This window comes from Cricetulus griseus, chromosome 2 (genome assembly GCF_003668045.3).
Source record: "Cricetulus griseus strain 17A/GY chromosome 2, alternate assembly CriGri-PICRH-1.0, whole genome shotgun sequence".
Classification (NCBI taxonomy): Eukaryota; Metazoa; Chordata; class Mammalia; order Rodentia; family Cricetidae; genus Cricetulus; species Cricetulus griseus.
The window spans coordinates 368188760-368204004 of NC_048595.1; the positions used below are offsets into that span (position 1 = coordinate 368188760).

A 15245-nucleotide genomic window follows, 5' to 3' on the forward strand; every position below is an offset into this window, starting at 1 on the left:
AGAGAAGCTACATCCCTCTTCCAGAAGCAGATGGAAGCAGATGTGGAGATGTCTAACCATTGGACAGACCTCCTGGAGTACAGTCGAAGTGAGGGAGGAATGAGAATATGAACAAAGGAGCCAAGACCATGATGGGGAAACCCATAGAATCAGCTGACCCAAGCTAGTGAGAGATCACTGACTCTGTTACTGTCAACTGGGGAACTGGCATAGGACTGAACTAGGACCTCTGAATGCAGGTGACAATGATGTGGCTTGGGCAGTATATGAGGCCCCTGGCAGTGATTCCAAGACCTAACTCTAATGCACAAACTGACTTTGTGGAGCCCATTCTCTATGAGAGATACCTTGTTCAGCCTAGACATGAGGGGGTGGGGGGGGCACCTTGGTTCTGCCTTAAAGAGGTGATGGGACAGACTTAGTTGACATCCTAGGGGAGTCCTTACCCTCTCTGAGGAGTGGATGGGAGGTAGGGTAGGGGGAAGGAGGGAAGGGCAGGAGGAACGGAGGGAGGGGGAACTGGGATTGGAATGCAATAAATACATAAAGATTTGGTGAGGATTGAGGAGATAACTCAGTAGGCAAATGCTTGCTGCACAAGTCTGAAGGCCTGAGACAATCTCCAGAACCCACCAGGGTGGCAGGGGGATTGAGGAGGGGGAGAGTGAGGTATGGTAAAGCATGCTTATAATCCCAGTGCTGGGGAGGTGGTGAAAGGCAGATCCCCGGGTTCACTGGCCACACAGTCTAGCCTAAGTAGGTGAGTTCCACGTCAGTGAGAGACTGTCTCAAAAAACAGGCTATGTGGTGCATGAGGAACGAGTACTGAGGTAGTCCCAGAAGCACACACAAGAACATGCACACGTATATGAAAATCAAGAAAATGTAGCAACTTCCCTCAAGAAATAAATGATTGATGTTTACCGGAGCGGTGGGGCACCAGTCGTGTGGCTGGGCCCCATATAGTAAGAAAATATGGTCTTAACCTGATACTGCTTCACAAGTTTTATTTACACCCTGTGTTTTAAGATTTCTCTTTTATCAGTTTTAATTATGCACGTGTACACATGAAAGCAGGTGCCCTTGCAGGTCAGACCAAAGATGTCAGATTACCCCTACAGCTGAAGTTACAGGTGGTTGTGAGCTGCCCATGAGGGTGCTAAGAATCAAACTCAGGTCTTCCAAAAGAACAGCAGGTGTTCTTTATTGCTGAACCTTTTCGATCCCTCTCCTTTGTGTTTTTTTTTTTTTTTTTTTTATGAACTTGCCGTTTTTTAAAATGGCCAGCAACTCTGACACTAAGATTTTTTAAAATTTATTTTGACTTATTTTTTTTGAGACAGGGTCTCACCAGCTGACTGCCCTAGAATTCATTATGTGGACTAAGCTAACCTTAAACTCACAGAGATCTACTTGCCTCTGCCTTCAGGTCCTGGGATTAAAGGGATGCACCACCATGCCTGGTTTGTTTTCAGTTTTTTAAAGGTTCAAACCAAGACATGAGCTGCATGCTTTCCATTGCAGAGCTAGTTTGGGAAGTTGTAATCATTTTGCTTAAGATCACAGGAGATAGTGCAGCTCCAAGCACAGACTGGTCACACACATGCAGAACAGCAATCTGGCAAACAGCGTGCCCAAATGTTGGGGCCCTGTGCTTGTTATCAGACAGGGTATGTCTGTGCTGCTCTCACCATCCGGTTCTGCCATGCTGGAGTTGGAACAGCCTGCAACAAGCAGCACAAAAGACATGGAGCCACTGCAGAGGTCTTTTTTTAAGAAAGCTGCCTGCCCTACAGATTCCATATGAAACCAGGGTAGAAAGAGCCAGCACCTACCACTTGGACTATCCCACCACCACCACCCCAGCTTTGTAGAGTGTAGGTTACATCCCTGTGCATCTTCTAGCATGGTGCTGGAGTCATACCTATAAACACAATTATACCTTCTCCCAGGAAGATGAATTCCATGAGCCTTGTCTCCACCTTAGGATGATCTGAGTTTGGTCAAAAGCCAATCTAAACATTTTCTTACGGAAAAACTGAGTTTCAAAGTTCACTGCTCACCACTCCCAGTGTTCTCTGTCTAAAATGTTAGGGGTTCCCAAGAAGTGGAAAGAATGAGTAACCAGTTAACCAGCTGACGTGCAAGTTCACACACAAGCATGCACACAAGCACACATGCACACAGAGATGCATACCCGGTAGTCAAGCAAGTCCAGAGTCTCGTGGATGACTCATCCTCATTCCTATGTCTCACCATATGAGGGCATATGTTTACATTCTCACAGTACCTATTTATGCTCCCCTGACCCCAGATTTGGTAGCACCCTAGTCCCAGTCTTATCCATGACAATTCCAAGAGGCACATGGAGAGCCACTGGGCTCCAAAGGCAGTGGCAGCACTCCTCTCCGCCCATCCTATCCAATCTCATGACAGTGGCCCTTTCTCATACATCTTTAGGACCAATCTTCCCAACTGATTGTTGCATTTCTGTTGTGCCTTGAATGGAGAGAGAGGCAGCTCCAGGGCTGACAGCACATTTACTTTGTACAGCACATGTCTTTCCATCCCAGGATGAAGCCTCTGGTCTTGGGGACTGAGGATCTTAGAACAAATTATTCCAGCATGAAATGAGAAGCAGACTCTCAGGAAGTAACACAGTAACAGATACAGGCCACAGAGAGTCGCAGTCAGCAAAGTAGATCTCACACAGAACAGGGCAGCTCCGCCAACTGTTTTGTTTGATTTTGAGATTTGTAATTTAATTACAGTGTTTCTCCTTTCTTCCCTTAAAATCCTCCCATCTATCCCTGCCCACTGTTACTGTCACTGTCCCAAGCTGACAGGCCAGCCCCTCCTGAGACTGCCTGTCAGATGGCAGGGAGAACAGTCTGCCCTGTATGTTGGTATTTATCAGTCACCCACCTGCCTCACTGGGCAGAATGGCCACTGGGCATACCCCAAGGCCATAGGCAGGAGTACAGACGAGTTTAGAAGAACCTTGAAAAGGCAAAGGGATCATTTAGAATAGTGGCACAGCTGCCAGGGCATCACTAGATATCATTGAACCATCACTAATTCCTCAGTTGCAGATGCTTTTCTGGCCACGATTAGCAATGTGCACTAGTCCTCAGTTAAGGCAGCATTCCGTCTGTGGGAAAGCAGGTCCACCTCCAATGTCAGAGCCCAGCCCTGTGTCCTTCAAGGCTGATTTGGCTGTGTAGTGAGTTCTGTAGCCATGGGTGGGAGATGGACAGTCTTGAAGAGAACTCTCACTGCACTCCAGGCAGTGTTAGCAGGAAAATGTAGAAGCCCGATCTGTGTCTAGGGTTTGTATCAATCGAGAAGTCTTTCTAGCTGTGATAGAAAGGGCCAGAGCGACTGGAGGAGCTGTCAGGTGTGGGAATTAGTGGACAACTCTGACCAGCATAAGTAGTTACTGACCAGCTCTGCTGCTGATCCACATTTGATCCCCTACCCCTCTTTTCTAGCCACTTGCAAAGGAACCTATGAGGAGAGCACCAGGCTGGTGGGAAGAGACAAACACATGCCATACCATGTCACACCTGAGAAAATCCTAGTGGGAGATTCACTGAAGGAAGAAGCAGGAACCTGGAGGTTATCAGTGTGTAGTCCCAGCAAGCATGGGCAGGAGATGTAGAGAAAGGAAATGAGTAGCCCAAGAAACATGGTCAGATAGCCATTCAGGGATAGAAAAAAATATTTGACAAAATAATAGCCATAATTTCCCCAAATCTATAAACGCAGGCATAGAAGAGGCAGCTCAGTGAGCACGAAATCGAACAAATACCAAACAAGCCAAGCCTGGGAAAAGGTGCTTGCCACTAGCCTGATGACCCGAATTTGACCCTCAGGACCCACACGGTAGGAGGAGAGAAAAGCTCCCACAAGTTGTCCTCTGATCTTCACATGTATGTCTGGCACAGGTACATGTACACACACACACACACACAATACATACAAACACAACAGACACACACACACACCACATCACATCACACACACCAAAAAAAACACACAGCAGACACACAAACACACACAACACATATCACACACACACAACGTAAAAGTTTTTTAAATAAAAATGCAAGGGAATCCAGGAGAAACGTGTGTACTCCTGAGAAACAAAGCCTGCCAATGTGACTGCTGAGTCCCATACAGCCATCAAGACCCATCCTGACAGCCAAACTCTCAGTGGCAACCAATTTCTCAATGGCCAGAGCCACCTTAGTGACGGCCAACTTCTCAATAGCAGCCAAAGTTCTCAGTGACTGCTGATTTCTTGGTGACTGACAGCTGTCAACGTCTATATGACCACCAACTCCTTACTCATTGGCCTCTGACTATGCTAGCCAGAAGGCTGGTAACAGCCTCAAAATTAAAGACAAAAAAAAAATGCCAGCCTGGAATTCTGTGTTTAAAAATATCTTTCTAAAGTCAAGCAAAATAAAGACATTTTTAGTAAGCAAAAGCTGAGCCAATTCATCATTGCCAACAGTGTCAATAGCAATCCCCAAAATGCAAGAAGCTGAGCACAAAGACTAGGTATTATCTGAAGTTACACTGTAAATGGAGTTCTCTGTAAATTGGCCTAGATAATAAAAACCCAGAGTCAAATACAGAGGAAAATGATGAGAGATCAGAGAGAAGGAGCAAGCCATAGACACACCTTACCTCCTTCACCTCTCAGCAGACAAGACAGCAAATTCCTGTTTCTCCCTGCTTATATCCTGTTTCCACCCAGCTACCTCACTTCCTGTCTGTCTGCACAGACCTCCAGACCTCTATGGTTAGCTAGTGGCAAGCTCCATTCTCTGACCTTCAGACAGGCTTTATTTTGTTTAAGCAAGATGTCACCACATGCACTGTTGAAAAGTATATCACAGCCAGGAGTGGTAGCACATGCCTTTAATCTTATCACTTGGGTAGGTCTTTGAGTTCAAGGCCAACCTGATCTGCAGAGTGAGTTACAGGATAGCCAGAGCTACACAAATACACACACACACACACACACACACACACACACACACACACACACACACATATATAGAGAGAGAGAGAGAGAAAGAGAGAGAGAGAGAAAGAGAGAGAGACAGAGACAGAGAGAGAGAGAGAGAGAGAGAGAGAGAGAGAGAGAGAGAGAAAGCAAGTCTTCTAAAGGAAACAAGTAAACAAGTTTGTAAACATGAGTTTTTATCTAAACTAGGCAGGACAGTAGGAGGAGTGAAAGGAAGATAAAACAAATATAGCCAAATTTAAACCTCATCCTGTCAGTATTTCCATTAAACTCAAACTTAAAACTCCCAGTGGCAGTTGGGCTGAATGGAAAATAAAACATCTAAGTATATGTGGGGTGAGCACAAATAGAAAGAAAAAGCATAGGAAATATAGTGACACAGGCTAACATGACCCAAACTTGTAGGGTTTCATTGTGCTAGTGAACTCTGAGACAAGGAGAACTTGCAGGTCAAAGAAAGACACTCAGTGAGAAGGAAGGTTCCTTCCACAAGATACTGAAGTCCTCAAGAACATACACCTGATACCACAGAATCAGTTAAACAGCACCAAGGGGTCTAAAGGCAGTAAATTGGTGAGCATGGTTGAAGACAACTGGTCAGAAATTGATCCCACTGCGGAAGGGAATGTAATTAAGTAAACATTTAAATGACCCTCTCTATCATACTACTGAAGCAGCACAGACCATGGGCCTGGTACTAGAGTTAATCTTTTGGAACTCAGTAAGTCCCAAAGGTCAGGATAAGTTTGTTTCTCATCTACATGAAGCTTTCCACAGACAGAACTGAACTGTGTAACCCACTCAGCAGCAAGGGATGCAAGCTGTGTGCTAAGAAATGATGACAAGAGCCTCCAAATGATGGGCAGTGCCTACCTGTCCAGTTCTGTGAGAGCTGGTTGGGTGCTGGCTCACTTTTAGGCTACAAAAAGTTGCTTCAGGTCAGAAGGAACAGGGGCTGAATGTGCCTCTCCAGAAGGGAAGCCCAGGTTGTAAGGGTCTCAGGGTGAAATCTACATTGTCCGGTGTCAAATCCTTAATCAGAATACAATCTGGCAGGAGACTGTGACCTGTAACCAACAGAAACTGGCCCAGAAGTTGCTTAAGTGGTAGAAGCCTGCCAGCATAATTAAAGACGAGTTTTCCAACAATTACACTGTTTGGTTTCTTGAAGATCAAATTTCTGCAACATGAAGACTTTGCAAAAACTGTTAACTGTTCGTTCGTAAAAACACTTGCATGTCCACCATATGACCAGCTACTCCACAAGAGCTCACCTAAGGGAAGTGGCAGCACACACCGGCCCAAAGATCTGTGGGCTCCATCATGACGGACAGCTGTCTATGTGTAGCTATGGGAAACTACATTGCATCCACACAACAGAATACTCCCCAGCAAGGAAAAGCTACCTACAGAGGCAGGCAATAGCTGGGACTCACCTTAAACATACTAAGCGAGGGAACAGAAATGAAACAGTATTTGCTACAGAATGATTATATATATATATATATATATATATATATATATATATATATATAAGCTGATTCGAAGCCATGGTGAATGAACCAGCAGTTGCCTGGATATGGCAGGGTAAGACAACAGGAAAGGACTGAGGAACACCCTAGCTTGACTTTCATGTCCTGCAATAGAGTCTTGAGTCTTCAGCAATAAGGTCTTACCATCTAGCAACCAAGAGAAAGTGGGCAGGGTAGCCCACTTGATGAGCAACCAAGAGAAATTACAATAGCTGGTCTTATTTTGGGAACCTGGGGGTCCTCTGACCAATAACTAATAGAGAGACATTGCACACCTGAAATTTTTAATGAATACACATGTCTTGGGGAGGAAACTTTGTCTATGAAGCAGAGTTGCTGCATCCAAACTCCTTTTCTAAATTATATTTTTAGTTAGTTCACAATGTAGTGTGTTTCTATCAGGCTTTTTCTTTCTGAAGTTTGTTTTAGGCTATTTTAGGACCCTTGTATTCCTGATACATTTTATAACCAACTTGTCACTTTCTTCAAAAAAGCATGTTAGATTTCTGACTTAGAATGAGTTGTATCTATAGATCAATTGGAAAAAAAAAACAGTATTTGGTAGTCTTGACCCTGAGCTGCTAATAAATTGCCTTATTTTCTCAGGTTGTTATTTTGATTTCTCAGGATTTTCTCCATTGGTGTGTTAGTGACTTGACATTGCTGTGATAAAACACCATGATCAAGGCAATTTACAGAACAAAGGGTTTATTTGGCCTTATGGTTTCAGAGGGTTAGAGTTTACAATGGCAAGGTGGAAGCAGCAGACAGGCCTGGAAGCTGGAGCAGGATTCAAAGTTCACATCCTGGACCACAGGCAGAAGAGAGAGGAGGAACTGAAACAGTGCCATCTTTAGGCTCTCAAAGCCTGCATCTGGTTCCATGTTCCCCCCACCCCCACCCAGGCCATGCCACACCTCCTAGACCTCCTCAAACAATGCCACCAACTGAGGATCAAGTTCTTAAATATATGGGCCTATAGGGCACATTTCCTATAGGGCACAATAAATCATGAAACCTTCCCAGCAAGTGCTTCTTACCCAGATCTCAAATGTCGTCATGTTCTCTGCATGTGGAGCCATCCAATAGCCAATGCCTGATGGTCACTCAGACCAATGAGCTGATCTTCTCCCCTCCGTCCAGCAACATGTTATACAGCAAAGCTTCAGCCTCTTAGGTGTCTTGTAGTCACAATCCTGCAGTCTGGTTGACTATCTTCCTACCTCTGAGAGTGTCCTTCTAGTGTGTGCAAACATGGAATGTAAGCTCTGTTTTGTTCCATTTCACACACTCTACCCAGTAATGACAATGCCATATACTCTCTCTGGTAATGGTAATACCATTCTTTCTCTCTCTCTCTCTCTCTCTCTCTCTCTCTCTCTCTCTCTCTGATGATGATGATGATGATGATGATGATGATGATGACAATGTCATATACTCTCTGGTAATTACAAGTAACCTTTCAGGCCAAACTTCATGGAATTGTGGGCTGCTTCGGTGACATTGTGACTTGGAACTCCTTGAGTTTCAAGTATATCTCGGCAGCATCCTTACTTAGGAGGAAAGTGTGTTCCGAACAATATTTAGCTATTACCTCAAACTCCAAGTATGTGTGCACTGGGTCACCTGTAATGGCAACATCTGAGGCAATCTCCCAAGCACTACTGTGTGTGCTAGATGACTGCACCTCACAGCAGAGAAACGCTGTACACCTACTGAGTGTGCATCTCAAAGGTGAAGCCTGGCCACCTGTGCTTCTTGTGAAGCTCGTTTTATCCTGGGAGACCTGATGTACTCTAAAGTTTGAAAGCCTCCCTAGGTCACATGGCCTCTTACACAGCAGCTTGCACTTCCAGAATCCATCTTGCTCTGGTCTGTTCAAAACCGAACAGTCAGTGAAAGTCATGGTAAATGGATGGGAGGCATTTCCATTCATGTTCCATGTTGTTTCAAAAAAAAAAAAAAATCCAGACTCCCTGAGGGACCCACTCTCTTCTGAATACAGACCTAGAGTGGTACCTTTTTAATGGATGTCATAGCCAATCCCAGTCGCACCAGCACACAGAAACTCCATCAAGGGGCAAACATTGCTTATCTTTTCTTTCCAACCTTCTGCAAGTACGTGTCTTACCAAACGTGGAACCAGGCTCAGCATAGTCACTACTGTCTTCATCAGAGCAACTGTGATTACTCATAGGAGACCCTTGACAAGATTAGATTTGTTGATGATCTATTTAAAAAGGGGGCCTGGGGTGGTATATAGAGAGGACTCCATCTATGGATCTCCCAGGAGGCTGTCATCCAAGTGAGAATGCAGCTATTTGGGTAACTCGAACTTTTTCTAAGTACCCCCTCACCCATGCTTCTGTGATTAAGCCCAATACACTGATAGGTTCACCAAACTGGACTAGGGTGGAATCGTTTCTGTAATCTGTTGTTAGTGCCCTTTCTGGGATGGAAAAGTGTTATGGAATATTATCTTAAGGTGTGTTACATTCATCTATGCTGTGGCATATTTGTTTAATGTTGCAAAGATGTGTTGCATTCTTTTATGTTGCATTTGTTTAACTCTGTGAAGCTGTGTTACTTTGCCTGTCTACACCTGATTGGTCTAATTAATAGTCAAGCTGCCAATAGCTAGACAGGAGAGAGAAATATGTGGGGCTGTCAGGCAGAGAGAATAAATAGGAGAGAAGAGAGAGGAGTAAGGAAAAAGAGAACCAGGGCCCAGCCACCCAGCCATACAACTAGCCATAGAGTAAGAAGGAAAGAAAAGCATATAGAATAGAGAAAGGTAAAAGCCCTAGGCAAAAGGTAGATGTGATAATTTAAATTAAGAAAAGCTGGCCAGTCTATGGCCATACCACCCTGAATGCACCTGATCTCGTCTGATCTTGGAAGCTAAGCAGGGTCGGGCCTGATTAGTACTTGGATGAGAACAACTGGCTAGAAATAAGTCAAGCTAAGGCCTAGCATTCATAAGTAAGACTAAGTCTCCATATATTTATTTGGAAACTGGGTGGCAGGTCCCCAAAGAGCTAAGGGTAAAAATACCAACTACAAACAAGTGTTTATTTTCATCTCCCTGGGAAGGTGTCCTGACAGAATGGACCGGCAAAGGGAAGCTGCTTATCTCATGGCAGCCAAGATATGGAGAGAATGCTTCCACTAGGTGGGCTCTATGTTCCTTCTTTATCCTGTCCTATGGGATTCCCCACACACATTTGAGGCAGTTTTCACCTCTCTTAGAAACCCCTCTGTAAATATCCTCACAGACACACCCAAAGGTTCATCTTACTGATCTCCTAGGTACACTGCAATCCTCTTGAGCTGTCAATCCATTACTGTCTTAGTCACTGTTCTATTGCCTGCCGTGAAGAGACACCATGCCTGAGGCAACTCTTATAAAAGTAGACATTTCATTGGGGGCTTGCTTACAGTTTCAGAGGTTTACTCCATTATCATCACAGTGAGGAGCATGGTGGGGGCATGTCAGCACTCATGGTGCTGCAGCAGTATCTGAGAGCTACATCCTGATCCACAAGCAGACAGAGAGAGAGAGAGAGAGAGAGAGAGAGAGAGAGAGAGAGAGAGAGCCTGGCATGGGCTTTTGAAACTTCAAAGCCCACTTTTCAGTGACACACTTCCTCCAACACCTACTCCAACAAGGCCACACCTCCTAATTGTTCTAATCCGTCTCAAATAGTGTCACTCCCTGATGATTAATATGTGAGCATATATAGTGTCTTAGTTAGGGTTTCTATTACTGTGAAGAGACACCATGACCACAGCAATTCATACAAAGGAATTTTTTTAATTGGTGCTAGCTTACAGGTTCAGAGGTATAGACCATTACTGTCATGGCAGGAAGCATGGCAGCATGCAGGCAGATGATGGAGAAGGAGCCAAAAGTTCTACATCTGGATCAGTGTAGGAAGAGAAACACACTAGGTCTACCCTGAACATTTGAAACCCCAAAGCTAGCTCCCAGTGTTACACTTCCTCCGACAACATTCTTTGAATGCAAGCAATGTTTGCATTGAATTGTGTTTGTTACAGAACAGAGGCATCAGAGGTTAGAGGTGGCATCTCCTGAAGTCCCTGTCACCAGATGGAGTATCAAGGGCTGAAACCACTCCCCCACCCCCAACTACAGGTAGAAATCATACCCTCTCTTGTCAGGTAGCCTTCAGAATCGGGACTTGGGTGGTGATCAGTTTTCAAAGGCTCTGCTTCAGAAATGTTATTTGTGCCTTATAAAATGGCCATGGAGAGAGCTCTGTTCACCTCTGCCCTGGAGAGGAGATCCTGGAGAACTTAGTGCTTGCCATCTGGGAGCAGTCCTCCCCAGACACCTGTGGCCCTGGGGATCTGAGACTTCCAAGCCTTTGCTGGAATAAATGTTTGCTAACTGACTCCAAGGCTGTTGCTTTTCAGCAGCTCCAGTTCACCATGTCAGCCATAGCAGTCTGCCCTCCGAATTCTAATCTTCATGGAAGAGCATCTCTGGGGGTTTCCCGCCTGGCATTATCCCTGTGTTTGGAGGGAGCTGAAGGAAAGTGATGAGGCCACAGGACGGGGACAGAGAAGTAAACAGTAAGTGAGGACCCAGGCCATTTGTGAAAGGAGACACTGCTAGGAACTTGGTTCAGTGGGGTCTGCAAGCAAGACAGCCCCTCCAGAGCCCCCATGCTTGAGCAAAGCTCTCAGCTGCTCTTAGGGAAAGCAGAAAGGGAAAAGAAGGGTGAACGGAAGAGCGAAGAGCGGGGAAGAGAAGGGTGTGAGAAGATGAGATTGCAGAAAAGGGAGGGGCAGAGATGAAGCCTGGACTTCCGCTCTACGAAAGGGATCACACTGCTGCATACCCTACAGTGTCCTGGACCTTCCCGGGTGTTCACATGTCACACACATCTGGGCAGGAGAACTCCAGTCCCTAGTTTGGGGCCTGAAGCAGGGTAATGACCACACAGGCTATATTATAGACGCTTCCAGAGAAATTGGTTTCTGATACAGGTTGACTGGAGGGAGCTTCCTGCTTTGAATCAGACCGCCTGAATCCCTGTTTAAAAAAAAAAAAAATGTTCAGGAGAGGCTCCGGGAACCAAGCTAGAGCCCTGAGGTGGGCTGGGAACAGGCACACACACTATACACACACACACACACACACACACACACACACACACACACACACACACACACACTTGTGACCATGATACCTGAGAAAGGAGGTAGAGGAGAGTCAGGACGGATTGGAGAATATTGATGCTAAGGTCAGAGCTCAGGGAATGAGGAGGAAGAGTCCCTGAGCAAACTGGCCAGGGCAGGGGCAAGACACGTTGTGAGCTGGCTAGGAACACAAGTGGGCTACCACCACAGGACTGTGAGGTGTGTCCCACTTGCTTTGCCCGGGTGGAGCTGGAGCTGGAGCTGGAGCTGGAGAATACGGGAGCAGGATGGAGTAGACGTACAGCATCGAAGGGAAAAGTGGGGAGACTCGGGTGAGCCTTGAGAGCTCCAAGCAGGTCCCCCAGGCACTGGTCACTTGGCTCTGCTACTCTGCTCCTCGCTTTGCTGGAACCAGTTGCCTGGGAGCCCCTTGCAGGCGCTGGCAAGACAACCCAAGGAGAAGGAGCACCAACTGTCCGTCTGGTCTGCAACGCGTCCAACCGAGATACCTTGCTCCCACGTGGCCGAAGCTTTCTGGCCGCGCAAGACACTGGTTTGCCCAGGCTTAGTGGTCTCTGGCTCCCTGTAGCCATCCTAACACCCAAGAGATGCAGGAGCGCTGCCTAGCCTGTCCTCCGCCCACCCAGGGCGGGTCAGAGGCGGAGCCAGTGCCAGCGGGCGCCCCCGACGGCGGGCGGGGCTAGGCGGACCGACCCCGCGACTGGATAAGAGCTTGAGGCTGAGACCCGCTAGAGCTGTCAAGCAGGACTGGAGGCTTACAGGACCTCAGAGCTGAAGACCAGCGCAGGAGGCAGGTAAGGACCAGGGTGGCTCCTTGCGCATCCTTGGAGGTGGCATCTCCGTTACCCCTGCCCCACTCTGACCCTGGACGGCTAGGCGATGGAGCGACAGGCAGGAACCCCACTCTGACCCTGGACTGCCAGGAGTGAGGTGCAGTAACTAGAGCCATCCAAGCTCTGGATCCAAGTCGCCAACAGTCAGGGTTTAGAGAGCAGCTGCTTACACACAGAACTAAGGGGTGTGCGCTCAGTGCCTGTCCTGGAGTGTAGGATTCCACAGAACCCAGGCTCAAGACCTTCTTCACAGGAGGTTACTGTTACTTTTCAGGGAGCATGGCTTGTCTGGACATCGCGAACCCTTGGTGGTGGATTGAAGCCACTAGAGGGGCTGGAATCTGGAGGACGCACACCCCTTGGGGTTATTTTCACAACATGCCCAAAGCTCCATCTCCCTTCTCCCTCCCCCTACCTTCTCTGGTCTCTTCTGTAAGCCGGGGGCTGAACTCAGGCTGTGGGGAAAGACAGAGAACCTTGACTCAGGAGCCACCTGTTTCCTGATCCAGCTGGTGAAGAAACATGTTTTCCCAGGACCCATTTTGCTATCTGTGTCCATTACCTGAGCCATGAGTTAAGGAATAAGGTGGGGCAGACAGGTGCCACCTGTGTGCCTGTAATAGAGCAGGGAGCAAAACTTGGGACCAGGTCTTTTGCTATGCTCCTTGCCCATTTCACATCCAACCTATTCTGGCAATCCTACCTGCTCCCTAGCAGCTGCAAAACTGTTAGCCCATTTTTGACACATGTGAGGGATTTGCATTTGGGTTTGTCACCAGGGTAAAGAGGCCACAGAGAAGTGGTGCATAAAATAACTTCTGTCAGGAGTTTTTGTTTAGGGATGCAGAGGGAAGTCACCCCATTAGAGCAGCCACCCAGATGTCGGGCTTCCATCAGCGTGCTTGTCTGAGTTCAGTGGAAACAGGCTGTCACTGGGCATGAGGGCTGCTACCTCACTTATGCGCCATGGCCCTGGCTCTGCACAGGAGAAGCTTTCTCTAGGAGTGGTGCTGGTGCAGTGGTGGACTGATCCCTCCCCTGGTGACATTCTGGTTAACTCCCTGTCAGCTCAAAGGCCTGTGAAACCATGGTCATGGTCATGGGCAGGGTGATTTGTATATATGCTCTTTGGAGAAACTGATGACCGTTTGTTTTAGACTTTCAGTTACTGTGGCTGATTTTGGTTATATTCATTTTGCTTTTTATTGTATTACTAAGTGTAAAGAAAGCCACACACCCTTACAGAGACTGAAGTAAGTGGAATGCTGTTGGCAAGGTGGGAAATTGCCTGCCCCCTGGAAATGTGGATAAGCAGTACAGGCAACACCTGGGATTGTTATTAGGAAGCAAATTAGAAACCAAACAAGCCTACACTAATGGGAACGCAGGCTTTGGCAGGAAAGGGAACTGCAGGGGTGTGTCTGTTTCTGGTCTCCACAGCCAGTTTCTCCCTTCTCTATGAACATCCCCCAGCTATCCTTCATCCTGGCCATGGCGTCTCAGAGGGTGCTTGGACTACCTAGGGTCTCTGTGCTCAACTCAGGTACCCTGTAGACATGGCTACTGAACCTGTGCATTGCTCTGTGTTTCTTTATGTTCACTGAAGGCCAAGAAGAAAGAAGCAGAGTTCCTTGGGCTCCAGTCCACCCATGAGTAAGAGCAAATGCTCCGTGGGACCAATGTCCTCTGTGGTAGCCCCGGCTAAAGAGCCCAATGCCATGGGCCCCAGAGAGGTGGAGCTCATCCTGGTCAAGGAGCAGAATGGAATGCAGCTGACTAACTCCACCCTCATCAACCCACCACAGACACCAGTGGAGGCTCAGGAGCGGGAGACCTGGAGCAAGAAAATTGATTTCCTGCTCTCAGTCATCGGCTTTGCTGTAGACCTGGCCAATGTCTGGCGGTTTCCCTACCTGTGCTACAAAAATGGTGGAGGTGAGTGTTGGAGGCCTCCTGTGCCTTTTAAGGGTGGAGCCATGGCAGTTGGTTTGGGGAGTTCAGTGAAGGCCATGGAAGGTACAGTGGGAGCTGTGCTCTCAAGAAATGCTCACAGTGAAGGCTGAGGAGATAACTCAGTAATGCACTTCCTGTGCAAGCATGACGACCTGACTTTGATCTCCAGAACCTCTCCCCCCCCAAAAAAAAATAAAACAGGGCATTATGGCACACATTTGTAATGCTAATTAACACTAGGGAGGTGGAGACAAGTAGAACCTTGGAGATTGATAGCCAACAAGTCTCACTCAGTCTAGCCTATCCAGAGAGCATCAGGCCAGTGACAGACACTGTCTCAAAAATCAAGGTGGGCAGCTCCTGAGGAACGACACCCAAGGATGATGCCTGGCCTCACAGATGCTCACATGCTCCTGTGTACACAGGACCATTCACATAACAGGAAATACTGTCAGTGAGACAATCCTGTCCCGAGTAGGACAGTGAGGCTGCTCACCAGCAGCAGTGCCTTCAGTCTTCCCGAGCTGGAGACCTCAGAAAATCTGACTGCCAAGGAACATGGAACCCAGGGAGCAGAGAGGAGAAGGGAGTAGGTGGAAGCATCAGGTCCTGACTTCTATTTCCACTAGTATTTCTACTTTGTAAAGAAAATTCTAAAAGACCAAAAGAACATATTTTAAGACAACTTCAACAGTGTTTATA

General features: G+C 47.0%; 1 protein-coding gene across 1 annotated transcript in view; it reads left to right on the forward strand.

Moving 5' to 3' along the window:
* Window positions 1–14239: 14239 nt before the first annotated feature.
* LOC100774258 (sodium-dependent dopamine transporter) overlaps window positions 14240–15245 on the forward strand; it is a 34517-nt gene continuing 33511 nt past the window's right edge. The window contains exon 1 of the mRNA XM_035439162.1: window positions 14240–14525. Within this exon, the coding sequence (XP_035295053.1) occupies window positions 14240–14525 (286 nt within the window). The remainder of the gene's footprint in view (window positions 14526–15245) is intronic.